Source organism: Equus asinus, chromosome 20 (assembly GCF_041296235.1).
Source record: "Equus asinus isolate D_3611 breed Donkey chromosome 20, EquAss-T2T_v2, whole genome shotgun sequence".
In the NCBI taxonomy this organism is placed as follows: domain Eukaryota; kingdom Metazoa; phylum Chordata; class Mammalia; order Perissodactyla; family Equidae; genus Equus; species Equus asinus.
The window spans coordinates 16,982,400-17,001,076 of NC_091809.1; the positions used below are offsets into that span (position 1 = coordinate 16,982,400).

The window sequence follows — 18,677 nt, forward strand, 5'->3', positions numbered from 1 at the left end:
GGCTGGATGATACCTTGTTATGGGGGCTGCTCTGCCCTGTGTAGGGTGGTGGGCAGCATCCGTGGCCTCTACCCACTAGATGCCAGCTGCATCTCCCTCTTCCACCTAATCGTGACAACCAAAATTGTCTCCAGACATCACCAAATGTCGCCTGGGTGGCAGAGTCACCCCTAGGTGAGAACCTCTGCCTCAAACCATGATTTAAAGGAGAAGATACTGGCTTCAGGCTTCAACACACTTTCGCTCTTTCTCTCTGTCCCCATCTGTCCCTCCATCTGCTGTGAACAGATCACTTGTCTCCCCCATCATTCATTCAACAACCATTTCTTTTTCTTTTTTTTTTTTTAAGATTTTATTTTTTTCCTTTTTCTCCCAAGCCCCCCGGTACATAGTTGTATATTCTTCGTTGTGGGTCCTTCTAGTTGTGGCATGTTGGACGCTGCCTCAGTGTGGTTTGATGAGCAGTGCCATGTCCGCACCCAGGATTCGAACCAACGAAACACTGGGCCGCCTGCAGCGGAGCGCACGAACTTAACCACTCAGCCACGGGGCCAGCCCCTCAACAACCATTTCTTGAGCATCTACTGTGTGCTGGGCTCTGGGAACAAGACAAAGTCCCAGCTCTCGTGAGGGAGGAGACAAAACTTTTTGTTTTTAATCGTGGTAAAATATACATAACATCGAATTTACCATTTAATCATTTTCAGTGGCATTAAGTGCACTCACATTTTGTTGTGCAACCATCCCCTCCATCCATCTCCAGAACTTTCTCACCTTCTCAAACTGGAGCTTTGTCCCCATGAAACGCTGACTCCCCATCCCCGGCCCCCAGCCCCTGGCCCCACCATCCTACTTTCTGTCTCTGTGCATGTGACTCCTCTAGGGACCTCCCGTGAGTGGAATCACACAGGATTTGTCCTTCTGTGACGGGCTTATTTCACTGAGCATCATGTCTTCAAGGTCCATCCCGGGGCAGCATAAAAACCGGGTTGAAGTCCACAAATCCACAGGACAATTGCTGTTGGTGGAAAGCAGGCTCGGGGGTAGCCGGTGGGGGTGGGGGGAGAGCCGGTTCAGACCGGATGATTCAGAAACTTGAGGGACGTGGGGTGACGTCTGAGCAGACCACTCTGGGAGAAGCAGAGACGGCTGCTGGACTTTTCTCCTAAATATTTCCTGCTGCCACAGGTCCCCGCAGGGGACTTTGTGACCTCGAAGTCATCGGCTGGTACCCTGCCCCCCGCCCCCAGCCAGGGGAAATCCACGTCTTCCTCTCCCAGAGGTCCCCGGACCTGGAGGGGAAGACAGAGAGGGGCCAGCGGCCTTGTGGCCTCCCCCGACCTTGACCATGTGGCTTAAGCAGTCTCCCCCCTTCTTGGGCCTCAGTTTCCCCCACAGACGAGGGCACTGGACTCCTGGCCCTGGAAGCTCAGGGGTCCGAGTGTCCCCTCCCCGGCCCGCCCGGATGTCTCACAGTCTCTCACAGCGGCCCCCCCCACTGTGGGGAAGTGAGAATTCTGAAGAACTGGAGTTGAGCCCAATCGACAGCTGCTGCGAGTCACTAGGGTGAGGGGTGGGGGGGGTTGGGGGTGGTGGGGCCCCCAACACGCAGACACACGGACACACACACCTGGAGTAACGCCACACCATCACTCACAGAGTCACACAAATACACAGAGACACACACACACACAGATTGACGGGCACCCCGCTACCGAACTACAGACAACACACCCAACACACACACAGACACCACACAGTAAGAGCACAAACAGACACAACCCAGAGACATCTATACAACACATCCACAAAGATATAGACCGCAGGGCTCAATCAAACTACAGACACGCACAACCAAATAAAACCACACGCACACACAATAGACATATACAATTCATACACACAGATACACACAGAAGTACAGACAAACATATGGAAACAGATGCAACACAAGCGACAAGAAACACACACCAACACACAATACAACAAAACTACAGATTCAACCCATGGACATCTACACAACACATACACAAAGATAAAGACCACATGACACAACCACACCACAGATAAACATACACACACACACAGACAACACAATAAAACCACGGACACCCACAGCACACACACAGGGACACACAGATACCAACAGATACATCGAAACACACACAAGTACACACAAGACACACGGACAGTACACACAAAACACACACATGACGTGAACACACAGATTCAACACCACACAATCCAACTACAGAAATAAGGTCAACACACCCAATGTGCTCACAGAGCTACACACACAACACAATCGCATACACAAACACACATATAAATGCAGAGAAACACATGCCAACAAAATGCACAGACATACAGAGACACGCAACACAGAATGCAACACACGCTCAGACACACAGACACACAGACGTGCACGCTCACACAGACACACGCATGCACCCTCTGCCGGTCTTCTGCAGAGCTGTTTCGTGGGGAGGTTAACGACAGAAGCCGGGCTCCTCCACCAGCCGTCCTCCTGCTGGACTCGGCTCTCTTTCCCCTCTGCCGGCCTCAGTTTACCCCCAGGACCTCTCTCTGCCTCTCCACCAGCCCTCGGCTCCAATAACACCCAGTCCTCGCTGACTTCCTGCATCTCTCCCTTCAGCCCAGCCCCACCTCCTGAGCTCCATTCGTTCCTGCATTGATTCACCCACTCATTCATTCATTCATGCATGCATTCATTCAGTGAGGCACTGGACACTGTGATGGGCGCTTGGGGCTGTGATAGGGAGCGCGGCAGACAAAAATCCCTGCCCTTGGGTCTGACATTCTGTCCGGGGAGACGGGCAAACGTCCGATGGTGGCGAGTGCTGTGAAGTGACGTGAAGCAGTGGGAGGAGGGAGACAGAGGGGCTGCTTAAAGAGAGGGTCAGGGAAGGCTCTCCGAGTGAGTGATGCTTGAACTGGGGTCCCTGAAGGGAAGGGGAGAGCCAGCCTTCAGAGATCAGGGGGAAGGGTATCTGGGCAGAGGGAGCAGCAGGTGCAAACTGGAACAGGATGCAAGGCCCTGTGTGGCGGCCCCTCCCTACTCCATGGTGGCGAGCTGGGGACCCTGCATAGTGTGTTGGAGCAACATCTGGGAGGCCAGTGTGACTGGAGCAGAGTGACCCCAGATGGTACCCTTGCCCCAAGCTGGGCACAACATTGGCCACCACCACCCGGCCATGGGCCAGAGCCCCGGGCATCCCCCTGCCTCCTCCCTGGCCCTACCTTCCACATTCTTCATCTTCTGATGGGTCCTGTCTCTCCTTTTCCATGACGCCAACCCCAGCCACCATCCTCTCTCCTGGACAATGGCAGCAGCCCCCTGTCTGGTCTCCTGCCACCCCCTCCTCAGTCCTTTCCTCGCACAGCAGCCACCTGACCACATCTTCCGCCTGTTTACAACCTTCCATGGCTCACTTCTGCTGTGGGCCCAGAGTGCCAGCTTCCCTCACCTTCAGTTCAAGGCCCCCGCTGCCGGCCTCTCCAGCCGCACCTCCCTCCACTTCCTACAAGCACACAAAGGCACTTCCCCAAGCGCCCAAGCTCACAGAACTCCACAAACTGTGCTCTCTCGCACGCACCTCTGGGCCTTTGCACGGGCAGGTTCCCATGCCCAGAGTGCCGAGCTAGCCTGCAGCGCCAGTTTGCCTGGAGGCCTCCCTGACGGCAGAGGCAGGCCAGGGGCTCCTCTGAGCCCCGCAGTCCTCTGTCCACCCCTGAGCCCAGCCCTGAGCTGCACTGGATCGGTCTCTCTTGGACTGGAAACTCCCAGAGGGCAGGACTGGGCCCCGTTTCTGGAGGGGCCCTGAGCTCACAGCCACATACACCTCCAGCCACATGCACCCCTCCCCACTCACCTCTGACCCCTCACCCCTGCAGAGAGCAGGTCAATAGGAAGAGGGAGGGTGTGTGTGGAAGGGCAAGAGGCTGACTCTGTGTTTTCGCCTTCCTGGAGCCTCGAAGTCTGGAGCTTGGCTGGTTTTGTTTTTGTGTGTTGTTGGAGGCTGGGGAGAGGTTGGAGGGGGGCTCATGATGAGGGGGGACACAGAGGTTGGCTTGTCCACAGCCTTCCTTCTGGAGGGCCTCGCAGGCCCGCTGCCCGCTCCCTCCAGCCCTCAGACCCCAGCACCGCACCCCCCCCCCCCTCAGGGCTCAGGGGGCTGAGCCAGTCCATCCTGGGATTCCTGAGACCATTCCCAGCCTGCGCTGGAAGATTTGGGGATTTCTCTCCGAGAATGCCCGAGGTTCAATGAGAGGATGGGATATTGTGTGGAGACCAGGCTGGAAGATGGGTCCCAGTCTCTCAGAGATCCAGAAATCCTGGACCCCAGGCTCCACCCTCAGGGACTCCCGTTCTCGCCTTCCTGGAGACCCTGAAATCCAGCCCTCCAGGCCCCCAGCCCCTCAGAGACCCAGGCCCAGGCCAACAGGGACCCAGGAAGCCAGGACTCCATGCCCCACCCTTAGAAATCCAGGCATCTAGCCTTTTGAGATCCAGGACTCCAGGACCCCCGTCCTGACCCTCAGGGACCCAAAAATCCAGGACACCAGCCCCGGAGGGACCCAGGAAGCCAGGATCCCGGTCTTGACCCTCAGGGACCCAGAATCCAAGTTCCCAGGTCCCACTTTCAAGGACCCAGGCCCTCAGCCCCTTAGGGACTTCGGTCTAGGGTCATGTGCTTTTTCTACTCCATCCAACTATTCTGCCTGCTGGTTCCCTAGGACAGCCAGGACCATAGGAGTGCTGTCCCCTGCTGGATGCACCTGGTCACTACCCCCGAGTGGTGACCGCCCCCCCCCCCCCAATTCTCCCACATGGGTTGTTGTGTGTGTAAAGCTGTCCACACAACACTGGAGAGGAAGAAGCACTCACTAAACGGGAACATCGTTAGCCCTACTTCCTGAAGCCGAAGCCACATTGGGCTGCGGCCCCGTGTGGCTGCCCGCTTGCCTGCCTGCATTGTTCCTCCTTCACTCCTATCAGCTACATCTGCTCGCTTTTCTGCTTTCTGATCCCCCTCACTGGTCTTTCCTCATCCTCTGGTCTCTGCTCTCTGTGGGTGGGGGAGGGGGACCAGCCAAAGCAGCCCCTAGCGCCGCAGACCCCCCTATAATGGTCTCTGTGGCCCCCTCTTTGTGTGAACGTGTTTGCTTGTTCATTGCCTGAACCCCACTAGATCATGAGCCCCTGGAGGGCAGGGACAGTGCCCATCGTCACCACCTAGTCCCCCGCCCAGGGTTCAGGGCTGGGCGCACAGTAGGTGCTTTACAGGCATCGTATATGTGTGAGTTTCCCATGACTGCTGTAAGGAATGGTCCTGACCTGGTGGCTTTAAAAACATCAATTTACTGGCTGGAAGTCTGGAAGTTAATGTCCCCAGCACAGATCTCACTGGGCTGAAGTCGAGGTGGCGACAGGGCTGAGCTCCTTCTGGGGATTCTAGAGAGGACGCGGCTCCTTGCTTTTTCCCAGGTCCCAGAGGTGCCCACATTCCTTGGCTCGTGGCTCTCTCCTCCATCTTCAAAGTGAGGAGTGTGATGTCATCCCGTCTCTCTCCGCCTGTGCTTCTGTTGTCACATCTCTCTCTCTCTGACTCTGACCCTCCTGCCTCCCTCTTCGAAGGACCCTTGTGATGACATGGGGCCCCCGGGGAATCCAGGATCACCTCCTTATCTCCAGATCCCTAACTTCATCTCACCTGCAAAGCCCCTTTTCCCACAGAAGGTCAGGGGCTCATTATTCAGCTGCACAACGCCCTAGGAGGTAGATGCTGTGGCTGGTGTTATTCCTACTTGATAGACGCAAACACTGAGGCACAGAGAGGCAAAGACACATGCCCAGGCTCACCCAGCACGTAAGTGGCAAGCACAGATTTCAGACTCAGTGCTTTCTGTTGGCGTCTGCTGAATTCACCTGTTCCAGTCATCTGTGACCGGATCTGGGGACACAGAAGAGGGGAGAGTCCAGCGATGTTGTGGAAGACGGGGAAGGGGCCGCCAAGGGCTGGAGGAGAGTGTGTCCCTTCCACCCTGGGGGCTTCCCCAGACCCCTCAGCCAACCTGGTAAGACACCTCGGGCTCCCAGGGGGTTTCCTGGGTTAGTAAGGAGGAGGCATGAGGCTGGAAAGGACAAGCAACTCTGTCCCAAGGCCATTTCCTTGGAAAGTGGGGTGACGGGTGGGGCCGGTCTGTTCAGGAAACACTGGCTGGGCTTCAGGGTCACCACTGACTTGCTGACTTGGTTCCAGAGACCATGGTCATGTGGTCACTCAGAGGCCTGTTGGCGGGGACCCCCACTGGGAAAGAGTCGCAGGGAAGCCTGAAGGGGCCTCTCCTGCCCCCACCCCCTGCCGCCCAGCACAAGCCTCCTTGGCCTCTCCAAGGCAGATGCTCTTTCCCTCACCCTCCTAACCCCTCAGGCCACAAGTGTGGGGAAGAGGGGGTTGCTTTTCCAGAATGTTCCACCTCCGACCTCTCCAGGTGGGCACACCACCTTCTGTGCCTCCTCACCGCCTCCTGCTCTCTCCGCCAGGCTGTGAGGCCCAGACGGCAGCACCCCCAGCCTGAACCCCGACATTTCATTATGACAATTTTCAAGCAACCAGGAAAGTTGAGTTTTAGGGTGAAAAACCCACCCTTAGATTCTACAATCAATATTGCCTCTACTTCCTTCATGACGAATCTGTTTACCAATCCACCCCTTAATCCATCTTATTTTTTAATGCATTTCAAAGTAAGTTGCCAACAGCAGTCCACTTCCCCGTACACACTCCGGCATGCAGAACACAAACTAGATTCCAATATTGGTTGACCACCCTTTTTACTTTTTTCCTTTTGAGGAAGATAGCGTAGGATGAAATGCACAGATCCCAAGAGTGTTTTCTTTGAGCTTTGACAAATACATTCACCCGTGGAACCCAAATTCCCATCAAGGTACAGAACACTCCCATCGCTCCAGAAAGTTCTTTCAAGGCCATTCTCGGCCAATCTCCACCTCAGCTCCCAGGCAAGCATGCCTGTTGTGGAACTTCATAGAAATGGGCTCATAGAGTCTATACCATTTTGTGGGTGGGCTGCTTCTGCTAAGCCCAAGGGTTTTCAGGATTCTCTGTGGCCAGAGACCCCAACCTCTTGTCCTCCATTGGAATGCCACTGCCCCGCATATAATAAGAATTTGTGGGTGAGAATATGGTTGCTTTGAATGAAGAAATGAAAGAATGAATGCATGAATGCATGAAATGGCTCCTTATTCACGGGAGACTTGATCTCACTTCTTCCCTCCGGCTTCTCTCTCCAATCTCCTCCTTGGGCTGGTTCAGAGGCTGTAATTCCAAGTAGCAGAGTGCCCCCCTCTCCTGCTTCCCAGCCCCTGAGTCTTATCTTCCCGTGAAAACACGTGTTATCAGGCCCATGTTCCCGCCGGCTTCCTGCCTCCCCTCATGATCTGCTTCAACTTCCAGCTGCATTTCCTCCCCTCCTGCTCTTCTCTAGAGAAACCCCCCTGGGCCTGTTCCAGAGCTGCTGAAGGCTCTCTTGGGTCAAAAATACCCACCCTGAGCCACCAGGGCCTCAAGACATTGTTGATGGGGGTGCAAAATGGTGCAACCACTTTGGAAAGTGGTTTGGCAGTTTCTTATAAACATTCCCCCACGATCTGACTCACTCCTAGGTATTTACCCAAGAGAAGTGAAAAATGAAATCCATAAAAAGATCTGTACAAGAGTGTTCGCAGCAGCTTAATTCATAGCAACTCACATTGGAGACAATGCCGACATCCATCGGCGGGTGAATGGAGACACAGATTGTGGTCCAGCCACACAACAGAGGAAGGTTCATCAATGACAAGGAACACACTGTAGATGCACACAACAGCATGGGGGAACCTCCCAAAAAAATTCTGCCTGGAGAAAGAATCCAGGCACAAAAGAGTCCACACTGTGTGAGTCTATTCATATGACATTGGAGACATGACAAGTGTGGTCCATGGTGATGGGGAGCAGCTGAGCGGTGGCCTGGGGCAGGGGTGGGGTGAGGACTGTCTGAGAGGGGCAGGAAGGAATTTCAGGGGAGGATGGAAATGTTCTACGCCTGCAGTGTGGTGGTGGCTACACCGCTGTACATTTCTCAAAACTCATTGAATTGTAAGCTTGAAATGTGTGCACTTAAAAAATTATTGGGGCTGGGGCTGGCCCCGTGGCCGAGTGGTTAAGTTCGCGTGCTCCGCTGCAGGCGGCCCAGTGTTTCGTCGGTTCGAATCCTGGGCGCGGACATGGCACTGCTCATCAAACCATGCTGAGGCAGCGTCCCACATGCCACAACTAGAGGAACCCACAACGAAGAATACACAACTATGTACCGGGGGGCTTTGGGGAGAAAAAGGAAAAAATAAAATCTTTAAAAAAAAAAAAATTATTGGGGCTGACCCAGTGGCGTAGTGGTTAGGTTCACATGCTCCACTTGGGTGGCCGGGGGTTCGCAGGTTCAGATCCCGGGTGCGGACCTAGCACTGCTCATCAGGCCATGCTGTGGTGGCGTCCCACACACAATAGAGGAAGATTGGCACAGATGTTAGCTCAGGGCCAATCTTCCACACCAAAAAAAATTATTAATTTTAATTGTGGAGTAAAATACAGATAACATAAACTTCACATCTTGACCATTTTCAATTGTACACTTCAGTGGTGTTAAGTGTATTCACATTGTTGTGGAACCAGCCTCCAAAATCTTTTCATCTTGCCAAACTGAAAGTCTATGCTCATTAAACACCAACTCCCCATTTCGCCCTCACCCCACCTCAACCACCATTCTACTTTCTGTTTCTGTGAGTTTGACTACTCTAGATAACTCACGTAAGGGAAATAATGAAGTATTTGTCCTTTTGTGACCGGTTTATGTCACACAGCAGAATATCCTCCAAGTTCATCCATCCTGTAGCACATGTCAGAATTTCCTTCCTTTTTAAGACTGAATAATATTCCATTGTATGGATGGACCACCTTTTGTTTATCCATCCATCCACCAATGGACACCTGGGTTGTTTCTCCCTGTTGGCTGTTGTGAATAATGTTGCTATGAACACGGGTGTGCAAATGTCTTTTTGAGACTCTGCTCTCAATTCTTTTAGGTATAGACCCAGAAGGGAAATTGCTGGATCGTATGGTAATTCTATTTTTAATTTTTTGTGGCAGCGCCATACTGTTTCCCATAGCGGCTGCACCATTTTACATTCCCCCCAGCAATGAGGCATTGCTGGTTCAAATTTCTCCTCGTTCTTGTCGACACTTGTTACTTTCTGTTCGCATTTTTTCGCAGATGCCATCCTAACGGGTGTGATAAATGGGTGCCTTTTATTGTATGTAAATCATACCTCATTAAGCTGGAGGTTAAAAAGAATTGTAAAGCAAGAAGTATAGCCAAGACAATCGCAAACCAGGACAATTTGAGACAAACGGAGACACATGGCCACTCCAGTTAATGTAAGTTACATGTGTGTTGTCAGATTACCAGCAGGTAACTGCCACGTTAGGGATGTGAAAAGTTTATTACCGATGTTTCCAGTGGGTTTTGTTGAGTTGAGTTGCATCTATGGGGGCGGACATTCACTCACTGACATGTTAAAGTGAGTTACGGGATCATCACAGGTGGCAGCTGTGTTGTACGTGGTTCCTGCTGAGTATGGGGAGCTCCAGGGCAGCCCGTGAATTAGTTTCCTGTGGCTGCTGTAACAAAAGACCTCAAACTCAGCGACTGAAAACAACACAGATTCAGTACTCAGGTTCTGGAGGTTGGAAGTCTGACACTGGTCTCACTAGCCTAATGTTAAGGTGTTGGCACGGAGGCATCTTTCTGGAAGCCCTACAGGAAAATCCATTTCCTTTCTTTTCTTGTTGTCGTTAAGACTATTTTTGGGGAGCAGTTTTAGGTTCACAGCAAAATTGAGCAGAAGGCACAGAGATTTCCCACGTGGCCCCTGCCCACACACACACACAGCACACAGGCACAGCCTCCCGGATTATCAATATCCCCCACCAGAGTGGTACCTTTATTACAATTGATGAACCTACACGGACACGTCATCATCACTCAAGGTCCATAGCTGACATTGGGGTTCACTTTTGGTGTTGCACATTCTATGGGTTTGGACAAATGTGCAATGACATGGATCCATCGTCACAGTATCATACAGAGGAGTTTCACTGCCCTAAAAATCCTCTATGCTCCACTCTTCATCCCCTCCTCCCTGCTAACCCTTGGCAACCACTGATCTCTTTATTGTCTCCATCATTTTGCCTTTTCTGGAATGTCACAGAGTTGGAATCATACAGTGTGCAGCCCTTTCAGATAGGCTTCTTTCACTTTTAATGTGCATTTAAGGTTCCTCCATGTCTTTTCATAGCTTGATAGCTCATTTCGCTTTAGCACTGAATAATACCCCATTGCCTGGGTGTCCCACAGTTTATTTACTCATCCACCTGCTGAAGGACATCTTGGGTGCTTCCAAGTTTTGGCAACAATGAAGAAGGCTGCTGAGTACATCTGTGTGCAGGTTTTCGTGTGGGCAACTTTTCAACTCCTTTGGGTAAAGACCAAGAAGCTCCAGTCTTGGATTGTATGGGGAGAGTGTGTTTAGTTTTTTAAGAAACTGCCAAACTGTCTTCCAAAGTCACTTCACCATTTTGCATTTCCACCAGCAGTGAATGAGATTTCCTGTTGCTCCACATCCGCGCCAGCCCTGGGTTTTGTTAGCGTTCTCGATTTTGGCCATTCTCATAGGTGTGCAGTGGTTTTCCTTGCCTTTTCCCACCTCTCAAGGCTGAACGCCTCCTCGGCACCTGGTCCTCTCCTCCATCTTTAAAGCCCAGCAATGGTGGATCAGGTCCTCCTCATGTCACATCACTCTGACCATCCTTCTGTAGCCACGACTCCCTCCCTAGTCTCTTCTGCCTCCTTCTTTCCCTTTTAAGGGTCCTTGTGATGACAAGGGGCCCACCTGGATAATCCAGGATCATCTCCCCACCTCAGGGCTCCTAGTGTCATCACATTTGCAAAGTCCCTTTAGCCATGTGGTGACATTCCTAGATTCAGGGATTAAGATGTGGACATATTTGGGTGACCGTCCTTCTGCACAGAGGGGCCCATCACAGTAATCTCACAATTGTTGCAGGGGTCTATCCCAGATGCTATGGGGCTCTCTCAGAGAGCTCAGGGTCTCCAGGAAAAGGGGTCTGTCTTTGAGACTGCTCACCTGGCCCAGCCAGGCTCTCAGGGAAACACGACAGGGCTTCTCTGCGTACCGGCTCCTTTCTGGACCATCCATGAGCCTGTAGACTACAGTCTTTCTGGCAAGACCTATGTTCCAGGCCAACAAAAGCCAACTGAAGGTCAAGGTCTGTTCCAGGATTAGGGTTAGGTTCCAGGGACTCCTTTCTTCCCAGGGACGCTGAATCTGGGAGGGAGGAGGACCTGGGGCTGATAGTCCAGACAGGGGGGAGCTTGACCCTGACCCTCTCATCCAGGGTCTTCGTGTACCTGCTCTATGCTGGCACGTTACAGCCAGGCAGCCAGCAGTCGATACCTGTGAGCTGACCAGGAGTGCAGACAGCAGGATGGGGGTCCCCGCTCCAGCCACCTTGTTCTCTGGGCTCCTGACCTGGCGCTCCCTTGGGCCCTGGATCCCACGGTCTGAGCCTGGGGTACCAGGAGCCAGAGGGCTTTCTCTGAGCACACTAGGTCCTTGGTGGATCCCACAGCAGCTCCTGCTTAATTCCGGGGTCTAGTCCTTCTGCCTCGCCCACAGCCAGCACTCACTCAGCTGAATCCCTACGAGAAACCCCTGGACCATCCTGCCCGCCTGCACTGCCCTATACCTGTCATTATACCTTCAGCCTGACTGCCTGCTCTCAACCTGACAGGCAGAAAGTCTGGCCGTCAATGTGTCTCTCTTGCGTTCACTCCACCAGGAGTCTCCACCTGAGTGTTAGGAAGTTGGACTAGAAGATGTGAGTCCCTCAGATCATCATTCACCCAGCTCACCAAGCACATAGGCTCCCAGGCAGGTGCTCAGGCTGCTGCCCCACCTGTGAGTCTGTCATTGGTCACGTCTTGTGTGAGGCTGTGTAGTGGCCCCTGAAAATTCCACGTCCTAACCCCTGGAACACTGACTGTTGCCATCTATGGCAACAGAGCATTTTACAACTTTTTTCTTTTTTTTTTTTTTTGAGGAAGATTAGCCCTGAGCTAACATCTGCCACCAATCCTCCTCTTTTTGCTGAGGAAGACTGGCCCTGAGCTAACATCCGTGCCCATCTTCCTCTACTTTATATGTGGGACGCCTACCACAGCATGGCTTGCCAAGTGGTGCCATGTCCACACCAGGAACCGAACCTGTGAAGCCTGGACGGCCAAAGCGGAATGTGTGCACTTAACCGCTGTGCCACCCACCGGCTGGCCCATGGCAAAAGAGCTTTTGCAGCCAACTGCTGCACCACCGGCTGGCCCATGGCAAAAGAGCTTTTGCAGCCCCCCCGCCTCAGGGCCTTGTCATCTCCACAATGGGGTGCCAGTCTCCTCAAGGAAAGGGGCCCCCACTGCAGCATGTCAGCACAGTCCCTGTCCCTGAGGACAAAGGTGGCTCCTCCAAGGGCATCACCTGTCACGCCTTCATGCATTTCTCCATTGAGTCACTAGTCACATGGTTCCTGTGTCCAGCTAGACCAGCATGAGGGGGTTCTGGGGGGTAAGGACTATGTCTGACTCATTCCTGTGTCCCCAGAGCCCCACTGCCCTCCTGGCCCAGTGCAGGTTACCCCTGGGTTTGGGGACATCATAGGGCTTTGAGGTCGCTTAGAGAGTTTGGGGTCACTCACAGGGACACCAGATCTCTAGAATAAAGCTTAGAACAGCTCGCCAGAGCCCGGAGCCAGAATTCATTTCTCAAACTTTTATTGATCCCCCTAGGGCTACAAAGACAGCTCACAAAAGCCCTATCTTTGAGGCCTCTCAGGCTGGGGAAACACGCAAGCGCCCCAAAGAGCTCCTTCTCAGTCACCTGACCTTGGCTAGGGAAGGAGAGAGGGTGAGATCAGGGACCAAGGAGCTGAGATTTTGGATGAGGTGACGGCTAGGCTACGTTAGCTCCATGTGTGAGGGGTTGCAGTCAAGCTGGAGCGGAGGTCCCAGAGCGCAGCCCCTGGACCGGGGTAGGCAGCGTGATTGTCGGTAGTGGTTGGTGGGGGGAAAAAAAATCGATGGTGGTGGGCGGATCCTTGACGTGAGCTGCTCAGACAGCGCGCGTGCGGCGGTGGGCGTGGCTCGGGGGCACTGGGCGGGGTCAGCAGCTCTGCCTCTTCTCGCAGATCCAGCTGTCCCTCTCGCTGTTGCACGGTGCGTCGTTCCACATCCCCGTGCGCAGCATCATGACGCAGTCCTCGCGCCCCTGAGCGTCATTGGGCTCCCCCTGGTTCCAGTAGCTGCAGGGGTTTGGCATGGGTGTTGCTGGGGGTCTAGACGGAGGATGGCCCTGGGGTCCAGGCTTCCTTCCCAGGGTCTAGCCTGTTTATTGCCCAGGTCTAACCTAGACACCCTGAGGGTCCGACCTAACCACGAATCCCGGATATAACTTTCTAACCCCCAGACTTTAACCTCAGCCAGTTCCTGGACCCGCTTGCCCATCCTAACTGAGACCCTGAGATCTGGGCAAAGCATTTCTCCTCCCGTCTGATCTGTCCTCCTCCCCGTGTACCTTCTCTCACCTGAAGCTGAGCGAGACTCCGTCCACCCACTGGTAGCTCTGGATCTTGCGCGCACGGCGCACCGCCCTCAGGCCCAGCCAGTAGCCGCGACCTCGCGTATTCCGACTCAGGAAGCCCTGGGTGGGAGGGGAGATGAACCGGCCCTGTGCGCCCCGCTCTCCCCGCCCACCTCCAAGGCCACGACCCCTCGGTGCGCTCCGCCTCCCTCCTCCCGCCTCCCGCTGCGCCCTGCACACCTGCTCTTCCAGGCCGCGGACAATCACCAGGTGCGCGCCGGCGCCCACGCACCTGCGCTGCGCCTCGTCCCACGTGGCTGTTATCTCTGAGAAAAAGTAGCAGGAGCCCTGGAAGGGCAGCCACGACGCGGGGCACTGCTCGCAGGAGCCTGCGGGGTGACGAGGGTCAAAGAGGGCGATTGCTCCCAGGTGGAGAGCACGGAGAAGAGCACGGGGGAGGGATGGGACCCTCGGGCCCCGGGCAGGGTCACAGAGAACAGGCCAAGGTCAAAGGGCGGGTCCGTGCGTTTCAGGGATCCCAGAGGTCCACGAGCAGGGCCCCCTTGTCCCCTCCCCCCTGCCCTCCCTCCTCGGTCTTGCTCACTGTTCCTGAGCCGGGCCGCCTCCAGCGCCCGCAGCAGCTCCGTGCGGATGTCCTCGCGGTCTCTACCTGCTTCGGCCAAGCCCTGGGTCACTGCGAGGTCAAGGAAGCCAGATTATAGCTGGGTCAGGGCCAGGAGCAGGGTCACGATTAGGTAAAGTCAGCATTCAAGTCTGCGGGCAGTGTCACCGTCAAGAATGACATCGCGGTCAAGGACTGTCGTAGCCGGGTAGGGTCCAGTTGTGGTTGAGGTTGGGACTTGTCGTCAAGGTCAGACTCCAATGGTCAGGGTCAGGATCAGAGGATAGGGTCGGGGTAACAGAAGGGTCAGGACGTGAATCGACAGCCGCGGGGAGGGATAAGGGGTCGTGGCGCTGTGCCGCCCTCACCGCGCTCGCTGAGTTCTTTCAGGGCGCTCTCCTGCTGGAACAGCTTTTCCCGCGCCTCCCCAAGCTCGGTGCGAGCGGTCTGCAGCTGCGCCTGCGTCCCCTGGCCTGGGAAGGGTGGGAGGATGGGGGCGCGACATCTGACACCAGCCAGCCCAGCGCCCACCCACCTACCTCAAACCCAGCCACAAGTTTCGCCCTCTTGCCTCCTGGGATCCTGGCCACAAGCCCCGCCCCCAGCCCACAAGCCCCGCCCTCTCCGCCCTCAAGTCTTACAGCAGCTATTGCAGACCGAGACCTTCTCCTTCAAGGCAGCCAGCACCGCCGTTTGCCTGGAAGCTGAAATGACCCCCGTCCGCCCCACGCACACTAGGTCACACCAGGGCACTGACGGGACACGCTTCCCCACTCCTGGGCCAGCCCCAGGGATCGCCGTGTCCCCACTCAAACACTACCGGTCTCCAAGGTCCCCGGCTCTCCAGCCCCGCACACCCCGGGGACCCGGGAGCCCCCATTCTGCACGCACCGTTTGTCCTCAGCAGGTCCTGGTGGCCGAGCAGCACCCCGCGCTCTGTGGAGGCTGCAGAGAAAGGCTCCTGCTGGCGCGGCCCCTGGGGACCCGGGAACTGTCCCTTCGCCCAGGGGGCTGGGGCCCCCTGTCTTGGGAGGGACAGAGGGGGCAGGCAAACGTCCAGCGCCCATGATGTGCACTCACGCCGAGGGGAAACAAACACCCGGGAACATGAACACACATTCATGCATGCACATGCACACACATGTGGATGCACACAGTCCGAAGATGTACACACTGTTCACACGTGTTCATACTCAGACCCAGGCAGGGGTCTGGGATCCAGGACCCAGGTGGTGCACCCGGAGTGGAGAGGTCTACGTCCTCATGGGGGCCAGACTCCGCTACCCCCATTATGCTGTCACTCACCCTTGGAAAATAAGACAGTCAGAATGAGAGCCCACAGGACTGTGGCCACCATGAGAGACACGACCAGGAAGAGAAGTCTCCTTCCCCAGCGTCCCCAGGACCCTGGGATAACACAGAGAGAATCCTGGGTCCCTCCTGCTCCGGGACCATCCTGGTTCCCTGGGCCCTGAGGACCGAGCCCAGGACACTTGGGTTCCTCCCAGGAAACTGGGAATCAGAGAGGTTAAGTAATGTGCCTATGGCCACACAGCTGCCAAGTGGCAGAGTTGGAATTTGAATTGAGGTCCAGCTGGCTCCAGGACCTGTGGTGTCTCTCCTGCACCCACTTCTTGGGCCTCCTCTTGGCTGTTCCTGTCCCCTCCCCCATCAAACCCCAAACCACTGGCCAGAGTGTGACCCATGGGGGATGGTGAGGCAGTCCCATTGCTCATACCTCCAAGGGCCTCCTCGAGCCCGCCGCCCCACCTGCAGTACGGGGCAGTGTCCATGATGAACTGACTCCCAGCCCAGGGCTCGGATATAAATGGAGCCCCCTCCCTCCCTCGCCCCACCCACTCTTCCTTCCTTCCCATCTCCTGAGTCTTCATTCCTGGTACCAGGGACCCACTGGCCAGTCACAGCGCTGGGCCCTTTCTGGGCAGGGCTTGGCTAGGGGTAAGGCTAGGGTGGGGGAAGTGGGGGTTGGAGGTGGAAGGGGGTTGAGAGAGTGGAAGGGTCGGGAGTGTGTGTGTGTGTGTGTGTGCAGTTCCATCCTCCGTGGCCTGGGAGCTGCAGCAACATCTCCAGGCTGGTTTTGGGGCCTCACTCTGGAGCTTGGTCCCATGTCTTAGAGGCCTGGGGCTGGCCTTCCTCTGAGAGAGACACGCTGAACAGGCCACGTTCTGGCCCCTCCCTGCTGGTTCCTGAGAAAGCCCCTCAGCCGTGGCCCCCCAGGCCAGCTCAGCTTCCGTCCTCAGCTCTGCTGCAGGGGCCTGCCAGAGGCTGGGTCTGCCCCGCCCTTAAATCAATCCTTCTCAGCCAGAAGGGAGAATACGGACATTTGTTGGATGCCTGTCAGCTAAGCTTCTGGATTCTACCATTGGGTGGGTGACGGGTGTGTGTGTGTAGCTACTGGAAGCCTCAGTTTTTCTCCTCTGTGAAAAGGGGGCCATGACAGGACCTCCCTCCAAGGGATGCTGTGATGAAGGCATGAGGTCATTCATGATGCCCTGCACCACCCCAGGCACAGAATCCACTAATATTCATTCATTCTTTGGACAAATATTGAACACCTGCCATGTGCCAGGATCAACCTAGAACCTGGGCATCCATCAATACCCCAAATAAGCAAATTCCTTCCATTTTGCAGCAAATGTTCTGGTAGGGGGTGGGGATAGACAGACAGTAAATAATGAACAGAATGAAAAGTCAATTGTAGAGCGAGTGGTTCTCACCCGGGGCGATCACGCTCCCCAGGGGACGCTGGGCAATGTCTGGAGACCTTTGCGGTTGTCACAGTTTGGGAGTGGGGGTGCTCCTGGCATCTAGTGGGTGGAGACAAGGATGCTGCTCAACACCCTACAATGCACAGGACAGCCCCCACAACAGAGAATGGTCAGCCCCACTGTCAATCATGCCGAGGGGGAGAATCCTTGTATCATATATTAAAAGTCACAAGTGCTGTGAAAAAAAAGAAAGGAAGAAAAGTCAAGTAGGATGAAGGGCTTAGAGTGCTGGGGCTGGTGCAGTGGCCAGCGGGGAGGGTGGCCAAGGTGGGCCTGGCTGAAAAGGCAGATATTATTTTTTATTGAGCCCTCCCTAGGTTCCAACCCCTTGCAGATGCGTTAACACAGCCCACTGTCTGGAACCCTCTCAAAACCCCTCAGAAATAACAAACATTATCCCCATTTTATTTAGAAATGAATTACAGATACAGACAACAGATAACCACACATGCACCACAGGCACATGTACTCAACCTATAGACATCTACACAACCCGTACGCGAAGACCATACAACGCAACCAGACCACAGATAAACATCCACACCTGCACAGACACAACACAATAAAACCACAGATACACACATGGGTACACACAGACACCAGCAGGTACATAGAACACACACAAGTACACAGAGAACACATACAGAGAATACACACAAAACACACACACAACATAAACACAGATATGGACACCACACCATCCAAGAGATACAAGATAGACACCCAATGTGCTCATAGAGACGCATACACACACACACGCACACACACGTGCGCGCTCATACAGACGCACGCATGCGCCCTCTGCTGGTCTTCTGCAGAGCTGTTTCATGGGAGGGGTTGATGGACAGAAGCTGGGCACCTCCACCAGCTGTCCTCCTGCTGGACGCGGCTCTCCTTCCCCTCTGCCGGCCTCAGTTTCCCCTCAGGACCTCTCTCTCTGCCTCTTCACTAGCCTTCGGCTCCAATAACACCCAATCCTCGCAGACTTCCCGCATCTGTGCCTTCAGCCCAGCCCCACCTCCTGAGCTCCATTCGTTCCTGCATTGATTCACCCACTCATTCATTCATTCATTCATTCATGCATTCATTCAGTGAGGCACTAGACACTGTAATGGGCACTTGGGGCTGTAATAGGGAGCGCGGCAGACAAAAATCTCTGCCCTTGGGTCTGACATTCTGTCCGGGGAGACAGACAAACGTCCGATGGTGGCGAGTGCCGTGAAGTGCCGTGAAGCATGGGAGGAGGGAGACAGAGGGGCTGCTTAAAGAGAGGGTCAGGGAAGGCTCTCCGAGTGAGTGATGCTTGAACTGGGGTCCCTGAAGGGAAGGGGAGAGCCAGCCTTCAGAGATCAGGGGGAAGGGTATCTGGGCAGAGGGAACAGCAGGTGCAAAATGCAAAGGGCAACAGCCCACAAGGTCCCATGTGGGTGCCCCCTCCCCACCTGCATTGTTCCCCTTTGCTGGCCTCCACCTGTACCCACTC

The 18,677-nt window shown here is 54.8% G+C and overlaps 1 protein-coding gene across 1 annotated transcript; it reads right to left on the reverse strand.

Annotated features, from left to right (window-relative positions):
- Nucleotides 1-12,961: 12,961 nt before the first annotated feature.
- On the reverse strand, nucleotides 12,962-16,203 carry CLEC4G (C-type lectin domain family 4 member G). Its single transcript, XM_014861978.3, has 9 exons — nucleotides 16,144-16,203; nucleotides 15,711-15,812; nucleotides 15,297-15,350; nucleotides 15,047-15,109; nucleotides 14,774-14,878; nucleotides 14,388-14,477; nucleotides 14,024-14,172; nucleotides 13,788-13,903; nucleotides 12,962-13,505 (listed from the first exon to the last, which is right to left on the reverse strand). The coding sequence occupies exons 1-9, from the start codon at nucleotides 16,196-16,198 to the stop codon at nucleotides 13,367-13,369; spliced, it is 873 nt and encodes a 290-aa protein (XP_014717464.1). The 5' UTR covers nucleotides 16,199-16,203; the 3' UTR covers nucleotides 12,962-13,366.
- Between the last annotated feature and the right edge of the window lie 2,474 nt (nucleotides 16,204-18,677).

Bases quoted from the DNA above. Each gene is read 5' to 3' on its own strand.
- CLEC4G (XM_014861978.3), bottom strand. From the start codon at position 16,198: ATGGACACTGCCCCGTACTGCAGGTGGGGCGGCGGGCTCGAGGAGGCC. The intron at 15,813-16,143 runs GTATGAGCAATG...GTGTTATCCCAG, and splicing joins GCTCGAGGAGGCCCTTGGAG to GGTCCTGGGGACGCTGGGGA. The intron at 14,173-14,387 runs GTGAGCAAGACC...GTCACCCCGCAG, and splicing joins GGCGGCCCGGCTCAGGAACA to GCTCCTGCGAGCAGTGCCCC.